This window comes from Eleutherodactylus coqui, chromosome 2, assembly GCF_035609145.1.
Source record: "Eleutherodactylus coqui strain aEleCoq1 chromosome 2, aEleCoq1.hap1, whole genome shotgun sequence".
Classification (NCBI taxonomy): Eukaryota; Metazoa; Chordata; class Amphibia; order Anura; family Eleutherodactylidae; genus Eleutherodactylus; species Eleutherodactylus coqui.
In genome coordinates this window covers 20,103,670-20,129,838 of record NC_089838.1, presented here as the reverse complement: position 1 = coordinate 20,129,838, position 26,169 = coordinate 20,103,670, and the positions used below count along the sequence as shown (strand labels likewise).

The following is a 26,169-nucleotide window of genomic DNA, read 5'->3' as shown; positions in this document are numbered from 1 at the left end:
GCATATTATATTGTGATGGCTAATTCATACTGGCCACTCCTCTATTATCATCGTGACCTGACAAAGCATCACTTGCATGTGTAATGGTCATAGGCTAGGAACATGTTTTTAGCTTGTGATAACTGCCATTATTGGTCCATATATAAGAATTTAGTTAAGTGTGATGAAATGAGAATGTAGGTGAGTGTCATGGAATTTGATCTTTGCAGTGATGTCCTATCTATGTGTGTCTACCATATTCACATTATGAACACTGGGTCCTCCGCATAGTATAATGGTACCATGTAGTCAGTGAGTGGCAAACTATCCTCAAGGGGGTTATCCGCTTGGCACAATGACAACTTCTTAGAAGAATTCATTGACAATAAGTTGATCACAAAGTTCCCCTTTTTAGGATTTCCAAAGATCAACTTTAAACTATTATGTTCAAGTGGACATGTTCAATTTCCCTGCAGCACCACCACAGGGGAAATGAATTATTACACCATGTGCATTCAAGTTATATTAAATTATCTATGTAGTGCAGGACGGGACAGGTCCTCCAAAGCCAGAGTCACTCTTTGTAATAGCTTTTCATTTTGGCCAAGAGATGAGGATCCTTTGTGGATCCCCCTCTAGTAACCTAAAAAATCCCATGTAGGGTATATGAAAATGGGTTTTCTAAATGAGACAAACCCTTTAACTAAATTAGATAATAGTGTTCAGGAAAGAAGATAGGTTAACTTTAGAGTTGAGCGAACGTACTCTGGCGAGCTTGATGCTCGTTCGAGTATTAGCGTACTCATTGGTGCTCGTTACTCGAACGAGCATCAAATCGTGTTCGACCCCGCCTCAGCTTTTGGCTCCTCCCTGCTGTGACGTGCCTGTTTTGGCCCCTCCCCGCTGCAGTGCGCGTCATTCGAAATTTTTTGTTCTCGCGGGAAGGAGGGAAGGAGAGAGAGAGAGACCGAGAGAGTGAGACCGAGAGAGTGAGACCGAGAGAGTGAGACCGAGAGAGTGAGACCGAGAGAGAGAGACCGAGAGAGTGAGACCGAGAGAGAGACCGAGAGAGACAGAGAGAGAGAGACCGAGAGAGACAGAGAGAGAGAGAGAGAGAGAGAGAGAGAGAGACCGAGAGAGACCAAGGAGAAAAAAAAAAACTTGGGACCCTGCGTTCCTCATACAAAAATGCTCGAGTCTCCCATTGTAGTGAATGGGGTTCGTTACTCGAGTAGAGCTCTCGAATTTTACGAAAAGCTCGACTCGAATAACGCAGACCCGAGCATTTGGGTGCTCACTCATCTCTGGTTAACGTCTTTTTTGTACTTTTTTTTTACCTTACTAATATTCACAACCCAGTCTTTCCTTATTTAAGGTACTTTGACATAGAGCGATTATTGTTCGTCTAAGCGAATGAGCAAACAATGTCACAGTTTGCTTGTTCGCTCAGGCAGTCAGTTTAGATACAAAGATAAATAGTTTTATTTATTTTTGCAACAGGATCGTTCGGTTCCAATGAATGAGAATGACTGAATGATCACTGTTTAAACCGAACGATTAGCAAGCGAGCCAACAATTATTATGCTTGCATGAAATGAGTGATGAACGAAGAGCAAACAAAATATTGTTCATCGCTCAATCGCTGTCTGTGTTTACACGGAACAATTATTGTTCATTTTCGCTCCTTTAAACAATTTTTTCAACAATAACTGTTCCGTGTAAAAGGACAGGACCTTAAGAGTCTTAAGGTCCTTCACTGCAAAAATCTACAGTACTATGTGAAATTGTATCAATGCTAGAGCACCATAAGCTTCTCCTTACCCTGAAAGGGGTCTTTCAAGCAGTGATATTTATAGCTTAAGGCCCATTTAGACAGGACGAATGTCGGGCAAACGATGCCCGACACTCGTCACTGTATACACCCGCTCCCATGCTGTTGCACGGGAGCTAGTATCACCATTTCGCTCACGGAGTGGCCAGCAGGGGTGCAGGGAGGCTGCAGGAGATTTTACTCCTCGCTCTCCCCCGTTCCTCTCAATTGACTAAACATAGCGGCTGCTATTTACACTGAATGGTCGCCGTTCAGCTCATCGTCCATTGTTTATGCAGCATCGCTGATCGCTCAGTATAAATATGGTAAGTCAATGGAGAGGGGCGGGGGAGCGCAAGAAGAGAAATCTCCTGCAGCCTCCCCGCTATGAGCCAGCAATACTAGCTCCCGTGCAGCAGCAAAGGAGCGAGTATGTGCGGGTATTGTTTGCCCAACATTCGTCCCGTCTAAATGAGCCTTTATTTCTAGAATACATTATAATATCTGATAGCGCCCTACCCAGAGAATGGAAATCTTGCGATCTCTTTTGTGCCAAGCCGAAAGGCTGGCAACAACCGGGAGATGGAGTAAAAAAGTGAGAGGGCAACTGTACGGGTACAGTCAATGGTTGGAATACTCTTTAAAGGGAATCTGTAACCTCGGAACAGTACCATACACTAATTTATGGTGCTGTTAGGGTAGGTGATATGGAACTGCGGGATTTCCGTCATTGAAATGTGCTCTCCCATTGACTTCTATGGGAGTGTGCACAGCAATCTGAAAAGAGGCAGATTTTCAAACCACATACAGACTTCACTGGCAAGCACTGCGGAAGCGGGGAGACAAGTATAAAAAAATAATCCTTCGTCTCCCTGTTACCTCCCTCGAATAGCTCAATTAACTTATTTCATAGTGTTGTACCGAGGTGAGATTTTCCCTTTAAGCTTTTCATTATTTTGTGGGTATGCAATGACTACCTGCAGTACAGGAACAAAGGAAAGAACATAACATTTAAACTATTTTGACCATAGTTGATAACATAGTAGTGGTCATTGTAGACAATCGGGAGTGAATTATACACTCTGCATTATAAAAAGAGTTTGGAACAGAGGGGGGTGATATGAGATGCGATGCCACCTTCATCTTTTTGGATTCGCTTCTGGACTTGTAACAGAACTCGATTAGTGCAACCAGCATAGCCAGACCCAGGCCTCCGATTAGGATATAGAAGACTCCAGCGACATTGCTGAGACTTAGTGCACTTGTCTTATCCTGGAACCAGACATAGAAGATAAGGAGCAGGGAAAGAGGGAGGGGAAGAATGTGTTATAAGAGCAACAAATAGGTTGAAGACATCCCCAAACTTCTTCAGCCACCTATGCCCACCTTTCTCATATGCCATATACCATGTCAACAAGCCAGAATCATACATCAGACAGCATCACCACCGGGCACCTTTATGCCTACCGGAATATGCAGTTGGCAGTAGAGGTGGTAAGCCTTTTGGACGTGGTCTGTACACTTTTAAAGCATGTTATAGAATAATCCTGTGAGGACGGTTCAGCTAAAGTCTCCGAATAAAAAGAAATTTCTATGGGTTAGAAATGATCCATATTTTTTTTAAAGACCGTGCGGCAACAGTAAATTTGTGTCAGCACAAGAAAGGGAACAGCTATTAAATCTTACGCTTGTTTAAATTTGTTGAGCAAAGCAGTAAATGCAAAAGCTGATTTACAATTCTAATAAAATCGAGCTCAAAAGAAACTTACTTTATTAGGATTCCTCAGGTATATTTAGAGCATTGGCTTACACGAACATGGAATGCCTACAGTCTTAAAGGGATTGTTCATTTTGGATCCACTCTGTGTAGCAAATTTTAAGGGCTCGGTCAGACGAACGTTGTTTTTGGGTAAAGAGTGCTACTAAAAGAACCAGTGGGTTCCTATAGAGGCGCTCACATGAGAGAAGGTAGGTGCACAAAACGGCGCGCACCTAACAAAGATAGAGCATTGGCTATCTTTGGTGCGTGCCTTGCAGGAGTTTCCATTGACTCCTATGGGACTCCTAATATCCTGCTGTAAACTCCTGTCAGTCCTTGTGGGGATTAGGAGACTCCCCAAGGATTCCTTCAATCCCCGCGGGTCTAACAGAAATTTACAATGGGACATTTAAAATGTGCTTCATTTGGGTAGCACCTTTTAAATGCCCTGCTGTAAACTGCAGGGTATTCCTCCTGCCCCCCTGCTGGGAAATTCCCTCCCCCTCTCTCCCCAAGGGAGTTCCCTATAGTGGGGAGAGAGAGGAGGGTGGGGTTACAGGGCTTTCCCCCAAGAACATGGGAGGCGGGGGTAAGACTAGAGGGATGCGCCCCTAACCCTGCCTTTAGCTCTGCCCCTCTATGGTTTTGCTATGGGGGATCACTGATAATTCCAATAGCCACACCTCCTCTCTCTCTAGACCCACCCACTCTCTCAGCGCTATGGGGATATAGAATAGGACTATGGATTCCCCCATAGCAGGGACAGAGAGTGGAGCTATGGGGGATTTCCCCTTATTGGGGAGAAAGAGCGGAGAAATGGGGGATTAACTCATAGCCACGCTCCGTCTTTCCCTGCTATGGGGAAATCCCCCATAGCTCCGCTCTGCCTGCTGTGGAGAAATCCCGAAGCCCTGCAGGGCTTCTTCACTCTCTCCAAAAAAGAAAGTATACAGGACAGATAATACTTCTCTTTTTTTCTACTGGTTTTGACCTCAAAAACTGCATCAAAAAACCTCAAGAAAACCTGCATGTGTGACAACACCCTTAAAAAACGTTTTAGTTTTTCCTGATGTTTTGACTCTTCATTCTACATCTACAGTAAGACTGAATGAATGCCTGATGCACCAAGTCATGAAATGCATATTGTCCTTTTCATGGTACCACTTTGTGCACATAAAGCCTGAAAGATAAGGGCCCAGGCACCTCTGTTTTTTATTAAGTGCTATTTTTGAAGTGGGAGGTCAATTTTTGAGTAAAGATTTACAGGAATTTCTTGCCCTTTAGACTCTGTTTTCGACTCTCCGTGTGAATTTCTTGATCTTTTCATTGTTTCATCTTTCTATTTTCTACCTTGCTTAGCTACATTTCTCCTTTACCATATATCTACCATTCTATCTATTTACTTTTGCTATCTTGTACTCAACACTTATTGTACATTGCCTATTTTTACACTTCTTTATGCTTTATATTTGAAACCTATACTGTATTTGACCTACTTAGAAATCTACCCTCTACAAAATAGGAAATATTTTTTTTCCTGGTATGTTCATTTGCTGACCAAGTTTCTTATATCAGAAATTGCTTGTCAATCTAGCATTAATTGCCCATCGAAATTAATGGAGCATTGGTGTGCATGTGTGACCGCCATTGCCCTCAGTTCTGAATGCATTGGATATAATCAGGATTGGTGGGTCTTCCAGTAGTTGGACCCCAACCAATCTGAAAGTTTTCTCCTATCCTGTGGATAGGGGTTAACTTTCAAACATGGCAGAACTCCATTAAGCTCCATTTATTCCACACTAATGTCCATTAGCAGCTTATCACCTTCATTTGCACGTAAATAAGCCTCCTGAAGTTGTATGCAGAGAACAGCAGGTGGTCTGTTTACTGCATTCAGCTCCTTTGTTCTGCCATGTTGCTGCAAGCTGAATACAATGTAATCAGCACTCTTGTGGAGAATACAGCACCATGGACAGCAAACACAGCATCCAGTCTGTGTTATCTTCTCTCTGGCTGAATAATGGATTTTATGCTCAACTAAAAATCAACTAAAGATGGGAGCATTTACACACAATTATTATCTCTCAAACAATGGCTTTTGAGTGAACTTTGAGCAATAATCATTAAGTGTGAAAGGCCCTTTACCCTCTCAGTAAGTAAACCTTCAACTTGATTACATGTTGTATGCAAATATGACCACTGCAGGCAATCACTATTCGCAGTAGGGACATCATTGTGTTCAGCATATCATTGGTTGGTTGCCTCAAAGTGTGGATGTCACATCATTGCTCTGAGAATGTAATCAAAACATGGTGGGGTTTATGGTAATCATCACGTGGAAAAGGTTTGTACTTCATTAAAGCCTGATGGGTATTATTTTTAGGGGTTGGAACAACTGGTTGATGGTTTCAGTTATGAACCATGAATTAATCTAGAACATCAAAATCACTTTTAAGAAGACATTCACCCTCTAGAATGGATAACTAAGGCTATGCTTTACCACGTCAAAAAGGCTTAGTGTCTGCCATACACGACCAGAACCTATCACGCCATTGCAATATTCAGACATTCTCCCACCACCCACCACATCATTGCAGTGCACAGCCCCAAAACCCACCTCCCTCCAAAAAACATCAGCTTTAAGCATGCACCCAATGCTGCCCACTGAACACAGTAGTCCCACCATCTCTATTTTCAGGGCCTTCTTTATACAAGAAAAACGGTAGAATCTGGTGATTTGATGTGTGTTTATGAAGGTCTATGAATTGCTGAATGCATAAATTATATTATTATTAGTGGAACTCTTAATAGTCAAAAGTCTCCTTCTTATATAGTTCATTTTAACACTAAAGTAACAGTATTATGTGATTTAGTGCTAAACCCGATATGTTTCTGTAGAGTGATTTCTGCTGACTCCGATTCAACATGCAATGTGAAAATAATCTTCTTGCAAATGCTTAGGACCTGAAGAAATGAAAAAATATATTGATCTTTTTGAGCCAAAGCAAGAGAATGAAATAGGATTACAACACATAAAATAATAGAGATGGTAATAACAGAAAGAAAAGTAAAAATAACATTTATTAGTTTGTATTACATGTGTTTTACCTGGGGATAAGTTGTAAATTACAGCTAAGTATAACGAAAAAGACAATAGTTGGGGGTCACTTACAATAGATGCTACGCGCAGTAGTGTAGAATACTTTTGGATGGTACCTAGTGCTACTGTGGGGCTCTGAACTAGAGCAGGCACAGAGAAGAGCGAGCAAAGTAATTAAAGGGGAAGTCTCATGAATACAATCCCTATTAGATTATATTGTTACCCCCCTCTATTAGCTAGAACAGATAGATGGTTTGTATTAGTGGCTCCTGTTCTGGCGGCTATCTGTATGGCTGCTCTGTAATACTACAAGGGAATTACCTTGTCAGTGATAACGTACCCTGGCAAAATGAACTGTTTATTAGGGGTTTCTGGAGTGCCAGTTGTCTCTAATATCTCTGGCCTGTTGACCCCCCAACATCAATTTAGAGACTATAAACTTTCATATCCCTTGTCACTGGACTAATTATTTACTGTTATGGTCATCCCTCCCTGGTATTTATCTAAGTGCTATTAATCCCAACATGCCTGTGCCCTCTTACTCTGCCTCTGGTATATATCTAAGTGCAAATTAAGTTCACCATAGTTGTGCCCTGCCATGTGATCATGTATATATGTTTTAGTATAAATACGTCTTTAGATTTGTTCCATTGGTCTGAGGAAGAACCCTGAGTAGGTTCGAAAGCTCGCTATAACATCATGTATTTTTGTGTTAGCCATTAAAAAGTATTATATCTACAAGATTACTTGGTTTCCCTTACTGAGAACAATCACACTTTGCCCTACTGGCTAACACGGTACTGAATGCTTTTCGTCTGACTACAATGGAAGCTAGCTGCGGGTTATTTCAGGCTGCGGAATTCTGCGGTGGAATTCTGCAGCGTGAACATTGCACTGTTAGGTTCAATAGAACCTAATAGCTGCGGTGTTACGACATGGATTTCCGCCGCGTTTCACGTGGTGGAAATCTGGCTGTGGGCATTAGCCCTTATACAGTACACCTGCTCAGGGTTGCCAACCGTCAAGAACTTCCTGGGCAGCCCTTAATGAATAGGAAACTTTTTTACAATGTCCATGAAAAAAAAAATAGATGTGTCCTTGATTTTTTTGAGTCTGGTGATACTTAAACAGATTATTATTAGAGATGAGCGAGTATACTCGCTAAAGGCAATTGCTCGAGCAACCATTGCCTTTAGCGAGTACCTGCCCGCTCGAGGCTTAAGGTTCGGGTGCCGGCGGCGGGCAGGGAGCTGCGGGGGAGAGCGGGGAGGAACGGAGGGGAGATCTCTCTCTCCCTCTTTCCCCCCCACTCCCTCCAGCTGACTGCCGCTACTCACCACTCCCCCGCGCCAGCACCCGAACCTTCAGTCTCGAGCGGGCAGGTACTCGCTAAAGGCGATGCTCGCTCGAGCAATTGCCTTTAGCGAGTATACTCGCTCATCCCTAATTATTATGACTGTAATTTGTATGTAATTACAGTTCACAGAAAATGACGGTAATGAGTTTATATCCGTTTCTGACCTATAAACTTGTACCATTTATAATCTTTATACGTAATTCCGTATGATTTTCTAATGTGTACGTGAAAAGTATTGTCTGTCCGTGATTTTTGGATATGTTGTCCAGGAAAAAGAAAAATTCTGGTTGACGACCCCGTACCTGCTATACCAATCTATTCTACCCAATACAAAAATACCTGAACCTGAAGGAACGTCTCCATGACAAGCTGTAGTACATAACAGATGTACTGTCTCTGAGATTGAGTGATACTATTTGATATGACTATATGTCTAATCACTCCCTATTGTAATTGACCCCCAAAAACGTGAATTACGTTTCATGTGATATGTAAAACCAGACAAAAAGTAGAGAAATTGTTCATAGGAATAAGAATTGGATTCATTGAGCAACAGCCCCACTTTGGTCTCGGCTAGTTTCTCCTAAATTAAGTCCATTGTATGCAAATTGCCCAAATTATTATATATGCATTAAAACCCACTTCAAACATTATATTTTGGCATGTTTCTAGTTGTTCAATGACAGTATGAAGTTGTAGGTACCAAATATGAAAAAGCTAAGAGACCTTTCTGAACAAATGCCTCAAGCCTATCTAAAAAGTCAAGAACAATGAAGAACAGTGACACATGGGTCTAATGCAATTGTCTCAGTTGGCTTGACCGAATGAGCTAAATTTATCTGTATAATGGAACTCAAGTACAAAAAAATTGCCTGAAATCATTACAATTCCAGTGCAATTCCAGCCTATTGTACTGGCCCTTGGATTTTATATACGAGAGCTCCTGTAGAGAGTGGTTAACCATTGCTTCTCGAATATTCATCACTGGCATATTACGGGTCTTGATGAAACGCTTTCCAAGTGTTTTAAATTTAGCTGGAGAGTACTGATGTCCTAGGACATGAGGGTTTTGTTGAAGTACATTCGGTTAATCACAAGTCACTTCAACTGGGAAGATATATTTTACTACAGGAATGCACTTGTGACTTCAACTGTGTGTAGAAGCAGCAGGACTATGGAAAGGTAAGTATTTTGAGGACTAATGGCACTATGGATGTTATTGGAGGCAATGGTGCTGAATTTGGGGCACTGTGGTTAGCACTATAGTTGGCACTCTTATGAGAGTAGACTAACCCTACAAAACCTACATGTCCCACCTCAACTATGTATAGATATCTAAAACAATTAACTTAGGAGAGGGTATCAATGTCTGATTGGTAGGCATTAGAGATGAGCGAGCATACTCGCTAAGGGCAATTACTCGATCGAGCATTGCCCTTAGCGAGTACCTGCCCGCTCGGAAGAAAAGGTTTGGCTGCCGGCGGCGGGCGGGGAGCAGCGGGGGAGAGCGAGGAGGAACAGAGGGGAGATCTCTCTCTCCCTCTCTCCCCCCCGCTCCCCCCTGCTCACTACCACAACTCACCTCTCACCCGCGTCAGCAGCTGAACCTTTTCTTCCGAGCGGGCAGGTACTCGCTAAGGACAATGCTCGATCGAGTAACTGTCCTTAGCGAGTATGCTCGCTCATCTCTAGTAGGCATCTAAAAGCCCACACCCCATCAGTAGTAGAGTGGAAGAAGCTTAGCTGTTGTACTAAACATCTCTACATGTTCAGCCAGATGTCCTTTGCCTAAATAGGCATTGATGTTCAGCAGGTTCTCAGAGCTCCACCCATCGAACATTGCCGGCCTATCCCATTTTGGGCAGCAATGTTAGACCCTGTCTAAAACTAATGAATTACACTGTGAACATTTCACAATTACAGTATCACATGAAACACAGTTCAGTCCAACAAACAAAATTAAAATAATGTGAAAATAAAGTGAGTAATAAAAAAAATTGAAGAAAAATAAATATTGCGTGTGCTGGGAACGGTCCAGTGGGAAGATGAAGTACAGATATGATACAAACTGCATTATTATATCATTACCTGTATGTAACACAACATTCTGTACGGGTATATTGACGATTTAAGAAAGTGGACTTTTAATAAAATATTTAATGTATTTATTATTATTTTGTACACTTTTTGTCTTACTTTTTGAGCTGCTTACTGTGCTTGTCTACAAGCTATTCTCATGGTTATATTCCAGAATATATGCAGTACTAACATGGCATTCAGGATGGCGTCACTGTCATGCAACATAGCGGTGGGTGAGACATAAGCTGGTGAGGGCTCACATGGATGTTTTTGTTTGTAAGTCTAGGTTAATGAAATATTGAAGTCAATCAATAGTATTTGCGATCCAAAAGAAAATGTCATGGCATTCAGAAAAGGGCATGTTTGGGAGATAAATGGCATAGTAGCCCACTTTGGTATTGCAATGGGTGCCTAAAAAGCAAAAGTGGACTATTGTATTTTTACCTAAAAAATAACAAACGTAGTTGGTGTTTTCTTAAAGTTTCTTTTAAGTGTCCATTTAATTCCTAGAAGTTTTCTCTTAGGTGTAAACTAGATTTATTTGCGAGGCTGACGGAGCTGTAATACCAAGCAGGCAAAATAGGGTTATAGCTTTATGGGCTGGCATCGGTTGGCAATTAATGGCAAGGACTTTATAATCTAAAAACAATATATTGATTTTAGGCATTTCAGCTGACGGGAGGTCTTTAAAGATATAAGAAATAAATGTTCGGATTTCAGTAATTAAAGGTGTCCTTAAAGTTCTACTAAGATTCTTGGGTAGCAAATTTAACTGTAATATATACAAATAACTAAGGTATATAATTCTATCCTCTATAATACTAGTAAATGGCACATTGCACTATATCTAGAGCATTGCAGAACATGAATACAGGGAATATCTACTCAGATATTATTCGGTACCATACATTTTAGAAGATTTACATACATTAACATTTTAAAGAAGTAGTCTAGGATTAGTAAAAAGTCAACTTTTTTTTTTTTCAAAAACAGTGCCAGTCTCGTCTATCAGCTATACATAGGACTGCAACTGCAGTCCATTCCTGCTCGAGTGAATATGGTGTAAATGCAATACCAGCGGAGATGAGTAAGCATACTCGATAATGGCAGACCACTCGAGCGAGTACTGCCTTATTAGTGGCTCGTCTCTAAAGATTCGGCTGCCGGCGCGGGTGACAGGTGAGTTGCGGCAGTGAGCAGGGGGGAGCAGGGGGGGAGAGAGAGATCTCCCCTCCGTTCCTCCCCGCTCTCCCCCGCCACTCCCCGCCCACCGCCGGCACCCAAATCTTTAGAGAAAGTGGGAAGGTACTCGAATAAGGCACTACTCGCTCGAGTGGTCTGCCATTATCGAGTATGCTCGCTCATCTCTAAATACCACACATAACCTATAGAAAAAGAGTGGGGGTTCTAAAACATAAAAAATAGACCAATTAAACCGGTATTTCAACACAAAAAATGGCCTCAGGACAGTAATGGCATAAAAAATGTAAAAAAAAACCCCTACATACTCTATCATGGTGCTTCTGGCTTAGCACTGCCAATCTGATCCCTTCCACTCCCGTTCCCTTTGAAAGAGGGCGCAATACTGCCATATTCAGCGCTCACATGTCTGCTACAGCCAATCACTTGCGTCAGCAGTTACCGAATGTGATGTTGTTTCTTGTTTCAGCAGGGAGGGACTGGAGGTATTATAAGAGGGTGAGTTTTTTTTTTGTTTTTGTTATGCTATTACCTACCCTGCGGTCATTTTTTTTTGTAAATATTGGAAAAGACTTTTAAATAGAAGTTTTGGAACCAAATCTGGGATAACTAGAGAAAAAATACAAAATAAAACCAAAAATAAAATGGCATTGTAGTATATATTTTTTATTTAGTACATTATACTCAATTAAGGTATATGTAATTGATTATTAATTTATGCAATCTACACTAGACATCAGTGGCCTATAATCATATCATAGTGTATATACATGTTTGTGGTACTTTGCAGCAATGAAAATGCAATAAAAGTTAGGAAAAGTTTTGTAAGACAAAATAACAAGACTGCAGTGGTTTTAATGTTTAAAGAGACTTTTTAAATACTTTCTTTGAAGTTACATTTTTTAAAAATGACAAATTTTAAAATTTCTATTTTTGTAACATTGTGTCATTGTTAAGTCTGCGCATTTTTTTTTTACTATTAGTTTTTCATAGTGTAATATGTTATTTTTTTATTAACCACCCCCTCCCCCCCATAAAATATATATATAAATTTTGGGGGGGGGTTTAATAAAATATTAACATTGTTAGATACATGATATATCTGTTTTATGTACTGGGTTACATTTCTACATGGATCAAGTGTTTGAAGGAAACCTGAAAAAAAAAAACACATGGCTTGCTGCAGTAAATGTATGTAAGAAAATAAAAACTATTTCAACCAATCAGAAGGCCCCTGTAGCATCATGTGATCATTGGCGGGAACTCTGTTATGGGCGTGACTAACCTTACTTCCGGAGTCTTTGCTTCCACATTCCCCTTTATCGTACCACCATTTGCTTTTCAGCTTGTCTAAGACGCCTTGCTCACTGAGTTTCAATACCGCTAGGTTTACAGCACCTCTTCAAACCATGGGAAATAACATAAATAACATCACCAATGTTATTTTATGTTATTCAGTAGCATAGCAACATTTCATTGAGGCATTCATTGACGTATGCGTGAACCATGACAAAGTGATACGCTTCAATACTCTATCAAGCGCCCCCACCCTTACCCTCCATCCCCTACTACCCATTTCTCTTCCAGCCAAGCCAGATGAGTATTAACTATATCACTTTGAGTAACCAGCAACACCCGTCCCTTGCCTGTGGATGACCCACTTTCTTGCACCCGGTGAGTCGGTTTGCCTAGTTTCTTCTTGCTTGGCGTCGGACAACTGGGGCAAAAATTTGGTGGATGTCATGAAAAAGTGGGAACTGGAAATTTTTTGGATTTAGTCTTTGGTGTTCTACATGGCTCCATACATTAATATTACATTTGAGATGAAATGTTTTACTAGAAGCACTTAGACTTAAGTTTCAGCCTTTTAGCATATTTAATTGGTCCATAGCTACCGATTGGACAGAAGCTTCTTGAAGTACAGTTGAGGCTATGTTACCTCAAGAGTCTTTTTGGATAAGATTTTTGTGTTTTTTTTTTCCATTCCATCAGTTTATAATTGAGTCACTTCTCTTTAATATGGTTCACTGTGTTTTTTTTTCATGCGAGCCTATATGTTAGTAGAATGGCACCGGGGCCTTGGCATAAGAGGTGTACAGGGCAGTTGCTGGTTACTATCATGCTGTTTTGTTACCCGCTAGTTTGTTCTTACTGGGGCTGACCTTGGAATCACCTCCCCCGCTGCCGCATTCTCCCTTGTCGTACCACCATTTGTTTTTCAATTTGTCCAAAAGCCCCTGCTCGTTCAGTTTTAATACTGCCAGGTTTACTGGATTTCTTTAAAAATGAATAGATAACACTCGATAAGTTACAGCTTGAGAAATCACTCATGAGGTCATGAGACAAAGGATAGGTGAACCAGCTGCAAGTTTCATCCTATGCCACCATGTGCCCCCATCCCTACTCCAGCTCCGTCACTGCAGTCCATGCAAGTTTTTTCCGGGCCAATGGCATTTTAGAAGTATATCCGTATATACTGTGTCTATAATATACATCTCAGATACCAGATCTGCAATGTAAGTGCCGGCAGGCATATCAACATGCTGAGTACCAGTAGTTTTACAGCCATGCATGTGATCCATGCAATGCAATGATATACAGCCACGGTGTTACCGAGATTTACATGATAGACTCAGTAGTTTTATATTCCTTTTACCTTACACCGACATACTTGTTGCGTCCGAGGAGATTTGGGTACAACTTGCATTGGACACCACACAGGCACCTATGCGGTCCACTATACGGACGGACTACTCATTGACATACAGTTAGATGTCCTAATTCTCATCTATGATGCGGCCAAGAATAGGACATGCGATGAACTTTGGTTCGCGGGAAAAAACAGCAGTGTGCATAGCCCCATAGGCTATAATGGGTCTGTATGCTGTTCATAAATAGACACAGACCCAAATACACTAGTGTGAAGGAGGCCTAAGTGTCACAGAAACACATACTATATGCAAAACTATTTTATGGTTCATATACATTGTATGAATGTATCAATATTGTATTTCAGATCTAAAGAGGGAGTGGACAGAATTCTACATAGAAAGTCACTAAATAAGAAAATTAGCTAAAAAGTAGGGCCTGAAACACGTGCATGTAGACCCTAAGATACCCTATCCTTCCCTCAACTTGATAAGCAAATATAATGTTAATCGAGATCACCATAGGCACCCAAAGCCCTGTTGGCCCTGGCTTCTGCCCTAGTTTGCCTGCTAACGACACCAACCCTGCTAAGAAGTTGGGTAATAATTAGATGATAACTAAAAGCCTGACAGTTGAGGGGTCCCTAGATCATAATCCACCTCAATTGGAGGAAGGGGCCAATAGTGGCCATCTCTCATAATCACATGGCAAAACAATCACCACCCACCTATCTTGAAGGGAAATTCTTTGTAAAGAATGATGACTTTGGAAATGCTGTGTGGCAACATATTCATCCTGAACCCCTTTATCAAGTTAAAAGTATATGAAGAGGGACCCAGTAGTTGCTGTGGAGTCCCAGCTGGTACTGCCGGGCCTGCTCCATTTACTTTTGGCTTGATAATGGGCTTCAGGCCTGAAACAGTACAACACTGCACTTCTGGAGTCATCATTAAAACTTATTTACAAGAATTAGGCAATCGGAATAAGTGTGTGTTGTTCTTTTTGGTATATTAGAAATGTTTTTGGTTTTTGACATTGGAACATTTTGGATTTGCACCACAAATACTTGCTCGACTACCAAGGGAGTGCTACCAGCTATTATTGTTCACAAGTCACATCACAGCCAGAGGAATTATGGCTTGTTATCATAGGTGAAGGCAATACCTTATTATGTCTGCGTGTGTCATCAGTGGTTTTCATCTAAAGGTAACTAGAAGCCCATGTCTATGTGGGTGATTACTGGAGCCACTAACTTCCAGTCGAAGGATATTGAACTTCTTCTTAATGGTAGGGTAAAATATCTATAATTTATAGGCAAATATACATGGTAAAAATATACTAACTTTATGTTTAAAGGAGAAATCTTCAAAATAGGGGTAGATGAAGCCAACAGTCCAGGAAAAGCCCCAAAGGGCTGCATATTTACCCCACTATTTTTGCTTTATGTGCATTTCTGTGCATTTGGGGCTGCCATGGGGAGTATCATTTAAATGTCCTGAATTTTTTCGACCACTATTGTAATGCCAATTGTTGCTAAGTCTGCTATTCTCAAAAACACTGGTAACATTTTAATTTTAAACCATGAGATCTTCAGTAAGTATGAGCCATTGGTTTCCCTCTTTTTTATATTGTTAAATTTCTATTATTAGCTATATCTGGAAATTTTGGTTTAAATTTTGGCTATCATTACAGTTTCATAGGGGTTGTACCTATTCTCCTCAAACAAATTAGGCATTCTGCCTAACTGGGAAAAATGTGAGTTGGGGCAAACATACACTGATTATTTGGGCCCTAGGGTGGTGCTCAGTAGAGATGAGCGAGTATACTCGCTAAGGCACATTACTCGAGCGAGTAGTGCCTTAGGCGACTATCTCCCCGCCCGTTTCTGAAGATTCCAGGGCCGGCGGGGAGCGGTCGGAAAACTGGGAGGAACAGAGGGGAGATCTCTCTCTCCCCCCCGCTCCCCGCTGCAACTCACCTGTCACCCGCGCCGGCCCCCGAATCTTTATAGATGAGCGGGGAGATACTCGGCTAAGGCACTACTCGCTCGAGTAATGTGCCTTAGCGAGTATACTCGCTCATCTCTAGTGCTCAATAGTCTATGGCTGGGAACACACACAATTGCTTGCTTTTTTATATTGCACTGCCTAAAGTTTAAGTGCATGGCATTCAGAACCAAAAAGAACCAAAAAGAGACAAGTGATATATTAAAATGCAACTTATCAACCCAAGTCAAGTGTAGACTTATTAACCCAAGTCAAGTGTATCATGTCCCGTGACCCTCAAAGGGCTTAGCTCAAGATATGAGCTTATCCTCAGTATCTGATTGCCGGTGCCCTACAGCTGGGACCAAACCCAAGAACCAACGTACCTCCGCCCGTATGACTGGAGCAATGGCCAAGCATTCGCATAACCTCTCTACTCACACTTATGAGATTAAAGCAGCTCAGTACAATGCTCAACAATATACTGGCATCCAACGGAGATAAATAAAACAACAGTGTGACTGCTCGACTGCCACTCCATTAATATGGTAGGACATGCAACCTCTGTCCTTGCGATAAGAGGGGTTCCCAGTTGAGGACTCCAACTAATCAGACACTTCCTATTGATAAAGATAAATTCATATCTTGGGATAACCCCTTTCATGCATATGGTGCCAGAACACTCTTAGTCTACTGTGATGGGTTATATTGTACTGCATAACTCACCACTCATTGCTCTAGGAATAGTAGGTGACAACTCTTTTGGAACTTCTGATACTGTTTGTTTGTCATCTAACTTTTTCCAGAAACCGATTCATATGCTTGTCAGTGTGTGCTTCCGGTCATTCTGGTGCTAGGCAGTGACAGGAACACTTCTTTACAGGTGTTTCGTTGGATTGGCAGGCTGAGGGGTGGATCAGTCCAGTCAGCCAATCACCATCGATCTGTGCACATTTATTCTGGCCCCACCTCTCAGAGGGCACAAGTTATTCTCCAGTGAAGTTTGAACATGCATGCTGCTCAGATCTCTGACTGTCTGAGTCCTCTCTGTTTCTTGATTGATTCTTGTCCGTACCCAGTTAGATGTCATGCCTGACTCCTGAGTCCTGTCTGGACTCAGTCAAATTCCTGTCTGACTTCTAAGTCTTATCTGATTCCTGTCTGAAGATACTCTTTCTGAAGGTGTTTCTGGTCTTGCCAGTGGCACCTTCTTCTGTCCTGCACCTCTGTTAAGATAAGACTGTCTGTGGTTTTCCTTATATACTGGAGTGTTATAAGATCATGTTTCCTGTACTCTATGGTATTCTGTTATGTGTCATCTTTGCCATTGTTCCATTTAACCATCTAGGGAGAGTCAGGGTTGCCCCAGCTTTCTGATGTAGGGCCGCCCTGATCAGGGCGATCACTCCACCTATAGGTAGAGTTTTCCATGTCTAATAGGTCAGGGTTAGTTTTCCTACATTTATGTTTCTTTATTTGCCATATTGTGTTATCCTCGTTTGTACTTAATAAGGTGTACACATTTTGTTTATCTGTGTTTTATTACATTTATGCTCATGTAGGCCTTGTAAGAATAAGCCCTGCTTGGACCTAAGAGGTTCTTTTAGGACATTAAATTTATGCTTGTGTAGCCATGTAACGATAATCCCTGAATGGACATAACACAGATAGATTATTGCTACAACTTCTCATTACTTTTAATATCATCTGGAACTTTAGGTCTTGTGCACATGAGCCTTTTTATGCCTTCGTATAACTTCTCAGTTGTATTGAAAAATATGATGGCACCCATAGACGTCTATAGGGCTGTACTGTACCTCAGTATACATTGTCCTAAGGCCCACCTATGGTCAGAAGATCAGCACATTTGTCTCATGTGAACAGTTCCCGGTTACTACTTGAAACATTATTTGTATCCCATAGCTGTGTTTCCGAGTCTCATCCAATCAATTATGTATTTTTTTCTTGTTATCACTAATAAGTACATTATACACCTGATTAACCTCTGCACATAATAATTTCTAAGTGACCTTCCAAGGAGCATATTCATTTACTGCGCTAATGTGCATATTAATGATGAATTTGACTAAAACAATTTTTCTAAACATTACTTTCATTACCATGTAGCCACTGTTAACTTTGGTGACGGAGCTGTAGCCTTACTGAACTGAGTAGCCGCAGCAAAAGGGAAAACAACTGCAGTTTTCTAATTACAGTTTAATAATCAGGATGGATCTTGCAGTGGGAAAAAAATAATTATGTGAAAACCAATTACTGGACAACGGTAATGGTCATCTGCAATATTGACCGTCGTGTTCCTTTAAGACCTCCATGTTATCCCTGTTCCTTGGCAGCGGGGGGCTGGGGTGAGGTGTCTCATGTTTTGGAAAGCATATAGGGGAGAAATAGAGATTAAACTGGATCACCAATCCTTCTGAGTGATTCTCTAATGACACAGAACACACATACACAGACCAAACCTTTAGCAATGAGCCTAAGGCTGTAACAGGTGGAACATATGAGATATGAATGTGAGTGGGGTTTCTGGCAAGGTGACAAGGCCTTTCGGCCGTACGATTAATGGAAGAAGGATATGTGGGTTGGGATGGAAGTAGAGAAAAATCTGATTTTTTCTTTCTCATAATTTAATTTGCTTAAAGGGGGTTTCCGGTTGTAAACTGTTAATAGCCTATCCATAGGATAGGCCCTCAATAGTAGATTGGCAGGTATTCACTGCCCAGGATCCCCTTGATCATCTGTTCACTGGGCTGGTGTTCTCATGCCTTGAGTTGATTTCTGAAGGAAGTAGACAGCTCCGTTCTCTCTGCAGTGGCCAGGCATGGTATTATACAAAAGACCCATTCACTTCAATGGGAAATTTGCCTGTAATACCAAGCCTCACCACTGCAGTGGGAATAAGGTCATCTGCTTCCTGCAAAAATCAACTCCAGGCACAAGCTTACTGGGCTGGTGAACACTGATTGACGGTGAGCCTAAATGGCAGATCCCTTCCAATCTATTATTGATGACCTATCCTCAATAATTTACAACTGGACAACCCCCTTTAATTTACTTTGATTGAAGTGGTTTGACAATTCTATCTCCTAACATTGACACTTGGGTACTGAATTACATGGCTTCCAAGTCCAGCCCGGTTCTTCTATGTCATATTAATATGCTATGTGTCGAAAAGAAAGCAGTTGATAAATAAAACTATGATTTAAGATAATATAATGAATGAAGCAGCTTTGGTTCTCCTGTGGAATACATTATGTGATCCCATCACCTAACAAAATAGGGACTCATTGGCAATTTGTTAAATAACCCAAAGTAGAGGCCTTTTTACACAAGACTGTGATCTGGCATAAACGTCCATGCAATCGTTCATTTACCCAATTCTTGTCAGGCTGACAAACATGTAAGTACTTGTTTGTCAACTGACCAGAACTTTCATCTGAGCTCAAAAATGCTCCCTCTTCAGCAGCCCGAGTAATTAGGAAGATGTGTTGCTGACAAATTCATTCTAAATAGGCATAAATGATGGTAGTAACAATGGTTCCGCCCCATACTACCAATCATCTAACCATAATAAATAGTCGGTGATCTACAAACTCATTGTGCGTTGGCGTTAATTACCAGGAGGACATTTCCTGCCATATAAAACCCCCATAAGGGATTAAAAAGTGAGAAACGAGAGCTACTGCACTGTCATCTTCAATGGGTCATTGTCAATGTTGGACCTCATGGTTCCTGTTATTATGTCACAGCTTTGTCCCACCACTGAATCCAATGGTTGGTTCTCTGGTGGGCCAGTCTCTTGATGGAAAGACCCAATGGAGTATCACACTGTGCTATTGGTGGTTTCACATACAACTACAGGAACATGGTCATCCTCATCCACCAGTCCTACTAGGTCGGTAAGTTTCCAATGATTAAAAAGCTAGTTAGTCAAGGTTCATTCATGGCTTTATGCTGGTGTTTAGTTATTAAACACATGGGTGTGCATAGAAGATATAGAGGCCCATAGCAAAAGTCAAAGTGGATTCTTCCTCCTGATTGTTTTGTGTTTTTGGAAAGGTTTAGCTTTTCTACTCCTTTTTCTATGGGTGGAGTGAACTTTGGATGGGGTTCCTGCTCTATTGGGTGCCCTGTATAAATTTACATAATCTAGGGAGAATGGGCCAACCAGAGTTAGTCTGACTTTCTAGAGGCAATTGCGTAACCTGCCTCTATGGCACCAGAACACTATGACACATACTGTATATGCCCTTTGTGAAAAAAAGCTTACAGAGAATCCCTGTCTACATCCTCTGCATAAATCTGTCTTTTCTAATAGGGTTGCATTTACCCTATGAATAATCCTCTGTGATTAGAATTAAACTTTAAACTCACACTCAAAATAATCCTTTTGCAGTGGATTTAGTCTTCTCAGTGCATTGCGGAAAACAGATAAAAACCATATGACATGCACATTTTACTTAAATACTGGCAGCTGCAGAGACGGGGCATAGATGATTATTAATGACGTATACTGCTAATTACGTTCTCCTAAAGTAGTACTTGAAATAAATACATGAAATTCAAGCAAACACAGGGTGAGTGTTTTATATTGCAATTCACTAAGTGTTCTCGGCAGAACAGTAGATATATGGACCGTTCTGTGTCCATAAACTAAATAGTGCAGCTCTTTCTGTCCCCCTCAGAGCAGGAAATCCCAGCATGATTAGCCTGTAGGCTACCAGCATGCAATCAGGTACATAGCAAACTGCCTAGACTCCAAACTTGTGTGATGAGGAATTATCAATAGAAACTTGGGACTTCCTATTTGCCCCATAGAAGCAAGGCCTAATGTGGCATGCGATGGAGCATGCCATGACTTTTTTCCTTATTTTGTGTAACACGCATAAGGATGGGATGGGCTTACAAGGGACAACTATTGCCCAAACAGTCGATCAAAGTAGTTGCTACAGCAATTTGTTAGCGTATGAACAACTGTTGTTTGCGTGCTTTTACGCAGAGCTTTTTTTTTTTACTTTGTTAATTTTTGCGGTTGCTACAGCGCACGCCTCCCTCTATGCTAGTTGCCATTCACTTAGGGTTGGGGCCCTTGGGCTGGTTCCTGCTTAAATTGTTTGCTAACCTAGCATTGACTATGCAAGGTGGTAGGGTGTTTATGAATTGGGGCTTCCTCATCCATGACCCTTGTGGTAGCCACAAATGTTCTCTACAGTATATGGTCATAAGTCATATACAGTATATGTGGGGTCTAAAAAAAAATACAAAAGGGTTGTAGATTTGTAGCAAAAAAAAAAATAGTAAAAATCATTTTGATTGATTCGTATTTTGGAGCACGAGTAGATGAGATATCTTCTTTCTCGGTTGAGCGATACAAAACACAAGCCTTCGAATGCCTGAAAATACGTCTGCTCAACGCGGTAGCACTTACAGCAATCCTCCATCATTTCTCTTGAACGGTCTGCACACGTTTCATGTTTTTTTCCTGCTGCAGCAAGACAGTTTATTTCTTACTGCCTCAGGCTACGAAAATATCTTGTGAGCGAAACAGAACAAGGACATGTGTCGGTAAATGTATAGGGCTGCAGCCTACATGTAGATGAATGTCTTTTGTGTCAGGCAGAAGGAGTAAATCTGGACTCCCTTCTTGGCTTTCTGTAACTGTTTATAGGTAGCAATAGGGATGTAGCTACAGATAGAGATAGGCATCGCATAAGCACCATTGTGCCCCATGTGGCCAAATGGTCCCTCTTATAAGGGGACCCTTTACAGATTTTGTTTTAGAGCCCAGGAACTTTGCCTTCAGGTAGTGATCAATCGAAAACAAAATGAACTATTACTGACTGATGAGAAATTTTAGGCAGTCTAAATAAGTTGATCATTTTTGTTTTTTGATTGTAAGTTTTTAAATTCCATTTTCGGTTTGTGACTAGGGGGTGGCCATCTTGCCTGAGCTACTGATCTGCTATTAGAAGTCCAGAGAGATGCTTTACAGCAACTACATGGCTCATAGGGTGACCAGTGTTTGGAGATGACTCATTGACTTCTTTATTGTTGGGCACTAGGTAGACCATGGGTAACCTGATTCTTTGAGGGGCCTATGTGGTCTGGTTGACAAGTAGGTTATTATTTTCTGCCCTTGTTCTTGTAATTATGAAGGCATAAGAGCATCCACATTTCACACTTTAAAGAAGTTATCCATGGAGGACTTTTTTTCTCCAAGCATGCCCAGAGTAGTGGAATAGCATAAGTCATAGTCATCTCCCTGGCACTTCCATTCCACCAGTGCCCAGTCACCTTCCACTCTTTACATCCAGCTGCCGAGTGATGACATTCAGATAATGGGAGATGTGACTGCTGCAATTAGTCACTGGCTAAAGTGAGTCGTGATTGGCTGCAGGTGGTCACATATCCCTGAGTTCGGTGACGTCATCACTGGCTTGCTGAAGCAGGTAGTGAAGACTAGTGGGGGCATTATCGAAACAGGAGTGGTAGGGATGCGAGGAAGATAAGTATGATTTCTTTTGAGTCATTCTGTCAATGTGGGCCCTTATGTAAAAAAATGACTTCCCTGGATAATTCCTTTAATGCTTACAGACTAGAAATATATATTTTTTTAGATCCTGAATAGAGATGAGCGAACGCGTTCGTCCGAGCTTGATATTCGTGCGAATATTAGGGTGTTCGGGATGTTCGTTATTCGTAACGAACACCATGCGGTGTTCTGGTTATTTTCACTTTCCTCTCTGAGACGTTAGCGCGCTTTTCTGGCCAATTGAAAGACAGGGAAGGCATTACAACTTCCCCCTGTGACATTCAAGCCCTATACCACCCCCCTGCTGTGAGTGGCTGGCGAGATCAGGTGTCTGCCTAATATAAAAGTCGGCCCCTCCCGCGGCTCGCCTCAGATGCCTTGTGAGTTAGATGAGGGACAGTGCTGTTTGTACCGGAGCTGCTGTAGGGAAAGAATTGGCAGTTAGTGTAGGCTTCAAGAACCCCAAAGGTCCTTATTAGGGCCACTGATAGCTGTGTGTTGGCTGCTGTTAGCAGTGGCAATTATTTTTTTTCTCTCAAAATCGCCTCTGCAGAGCGTTGCACCCGGCATTAGGGACAGAAGTGTTGCATAGGCAGGGAGAGTGTTAGGAGTGAGTGTAGCCTTCAAGAACCTCAACGGTCCTTTCTAGGGCCATATTTAACCGTGTGCAGTACTGTGCAGGCTGCTGTTAGCTGTGCTGCATATTTTTTTTCTTCTCAAAATCGCCTCTGCAGAGCATTGCACCCTCCATTGATACTGCAGGGAAAGAATTGTGTAGGCAGGGCCACAACACAGTTATTATTCATTGAATATACGCAGTGCGGCCTTTTGCTTGTAAAACAAGTGAAAAAAATTCTATTTGACCTGCCTCTGTCCGTCCTAAGGGCTGTGGACACGTGTCGGCTGCGTGTGCAACGTATAAAAATCAGACGCACCCAGCTACGTTTTACTGCTGGCTTCGCCATTTGCTTTCCTTAATTTGGAAAAAAATACCTGCTCTGCCAGAGTTATAATAACTCTGCTACCCTCACGTTCTGTGACACATTAGCAGGGACACAGCACAGTTATTTAAAGAGGGTCGCTGCCTAGCCGTGCCAACCCTGTGCAGTGTGTGCCTGCGGTCCCTCGTCATGGCAGACGCACTTCTAAATAGACATGAGGGTGGTGTGGCATGAGGGCAGCTGAAGGCTGCGCAGGGACACTTTGGTGTGCGCTGTGGGGGGGAGGGGGGGCGGTTGGGCAGCATGTAACCCAGTAGAAGTGGCAGTGGAGTGTCATGCAGGCGGTGATTGTGCTTTGTTGGAGGTAGTGTGGTGCTTAGCAAAGGTATGCCATGCTAATGAGGGCTTTTCAGAAGTAAAAGTTGTTGGGAGGGGGGGGGGGGCCCAACTCTTGCCGGTATTGTGGCTTAATAGTGGGACCTGTGAACTTGAGATGCAGCCCAACATGTAGCCCCTCGCCTGCCCTATCCGTTGCTGTGTCGTTCCCATCACTTTCTTGAATTGCCCAGATTTTCACACATGAAAACCTTAGCGAGCATCGGCGAAATACAAAAATGTTCTGGTCGCCCATTGACTTCAATGGGGTTCGTTATTCGAAACGAACCCTCGAACATCGCGGGAAGTTCGTTTCGAATAACGAACACCCGAACATTTTGGTGCTCGCTCATCTCTAATCCTGAATAAAAAAATATATACAAATTAGTCAATCAAAAACAGTTTTAAGAGGTGTCAAACTGGGCAACTGACAAAAGACCTTGAGGACAAGAGCCCAACTGAAACAGCGCAGTATTTAGTGGTGTATAGTGATATTATCTGGGAATTGAGGGAGTGTTATTTGGATACTGCATATAACTTTGCCACTAAATAGCTATATAATACGGGTTTTATATGGTAGTATTATCCTAGCATTATATCATGGTATGAGGAATGGCGGTATGATGTGGGAAGAACCTATGAGAAATATAGCAAAAATGGTAATTAGGAGATCCTACTTTGCTTGTTGCTAAGGCCCCATTTTCTGTAAACCAGCTCAGGAAATTATCTAAATGGCGAAATCAAAAAAATTTAAATATTGTCCTCAATCTGGGAATATATTTTTGGACAAGACCCACCTACTTGCTTTTATCAGTCCTTTAGTTTGTTCTGAGGTTAATAATGACCTTCTAGTCAAGATCATTTCACAAATAACTCAGTCAAACCTGGACTTCAAAAACTCCTAAATATCTTTCTTGTCAAACCACTTAAATGTAAAGAACACTCAGGAACATGTTAAGAATTTACCTAGTACCTACACTTTCACTTCGAAGCGCTACTCCTACGTCAGCCATTTTCTGCTCCTTGATGTGGCTCAAGACGACCACATATAGAACTATATGGGGCTATATGGGTTGTCTTCAGCTGCCGTACGGAGCCAAAAACAGCCAATGAAGCAGGAGTGCTTCAAAGTGAAAGTGCAGGTACTCTTGAAGCGACCCCTGAGTCCTGGACAAACAAAGATGGCCGCATCGAATCCCCTACTACCTGATGCACGCTGTGTATTAGTATGTATCATTGGTCTAAGACACTACACTCTATGTTATTTGGTCGGTGGGGCGCACATGAGCTGAGCTGGCCAGTCTGAGCCGGCGTATTGTCGTAGACTACCGATGCATTCAATGCACAGTGTGTATCAGGTGAGGCCATCTTTCTTTGCCCATGACTAAAGGGTTGCTTTAAAAGTCAAAATTGGCAGAAAAGACAAGAGGATGAAAAAGATGGCTAGCTATAGATGCAAAGTGACATAAAAGGTGAAAGAACGCTGACAAACTCCAGAGGATGTACAGGACACAGACAACCTTCATGGGGAACAGAAAACCTACCTTACATCAACTGGTGCCAAGTTGATGGTTATAAATATTAACACGTCATTACACGGTTTCATGGCTAAACCAACATATGCATTGGGATGTAGAATAGGGTCTACTTTTTTCCCCCTGACACAGCACCTTTCTTGTCCATGGGCTGTGTCTGGTATTGTGGCTTATGTCCATTTAGGTAAATGAGCCTAAGCTGCAGCACAGATGGAGCCTATGGACTAAATGGTGGTATTTCTGGGTAAAAAGTTCACCCTTTTTTCCGATCATGGATAATGCCTTCATCAAAAACATGTCATCAAGAGAAGACCATTTAAATTAGGGGATCAAAATCCTTTTGAAACTGAACTAGTGGCCATAAATGCATACATTGAAGGGGTTTGGCTAGACTTTCCTCAAATATGTTATCAATATCAGAATGATGGGTGTTCAACAACTGGCACTCTTACCCCCTGCTACTCCGCTGTTGACAGGAGCTGCTGTACGCCTGCCAGAGGAACTGGGCATTGAGACTACCAGAACTCTCTATATCATGTAGGGGCCTGGAATGGTACTGAAAGCTAGGTCACCAATATTATAGTCCTGGAAATTCCCTTTAAATGGCCTGCCTTATTAGGCTCTGCTTACACTACCATGAATGATCATCATATGTGCCGGGAGACATTATGGATCCAATTGAGACCTAAAAGATTGGGGGGATTTATTTCATACACCGGTTTTAATATTATCCCCATCAGGGCACAAAGCGCTAATTTACAAAGAGGCGCATCCTTTATATATTAGGTGTATTTCAATTGCTCCATGCCCCTACAGGGATATCTACGGTAGGTAGGAGCTGGAGTATATT

The 26,169-nt window shown here is 41.8% G+C and overlaps 1 protein-coding gene across 4 annotated transcripts in view; it reads right to left on the bottom strand.

Annotated features, from left to right (window-relative positions):
- The window catches only part of GRIA1 (glutamate ionotropic receptor AMPA type subunit 1), a 261,991-nt gene that overhangs the window by 3,335 nt on the left and 232,487 nt on the right, over nt 1-26,169 (bottom strand). For 2 of the 4 annotated variants that reach the window (XM_066590438.1, XM_066590440.1), the window contains exons 14-15: nt 12,570-12,684; nt 2,927-3,061 (exon numbers count right to left, since the gene is read on the bottom strand). In XM_066590438.1, coding sequence (XP_066446535.1) covers nt 2,927-3,061; nt 12,570-12,684 — 250 coding nt within the window. Of the gene's footprint in view, nt 1-2,926; nt 3,062-12,569; nt 12,685-13,446; nt 13,562-26,169 lie in introns of those variants that run through there. The other 2 variants (XM_066590439.1, XM_066590441.1) reach the window with 2 other exon arrangements.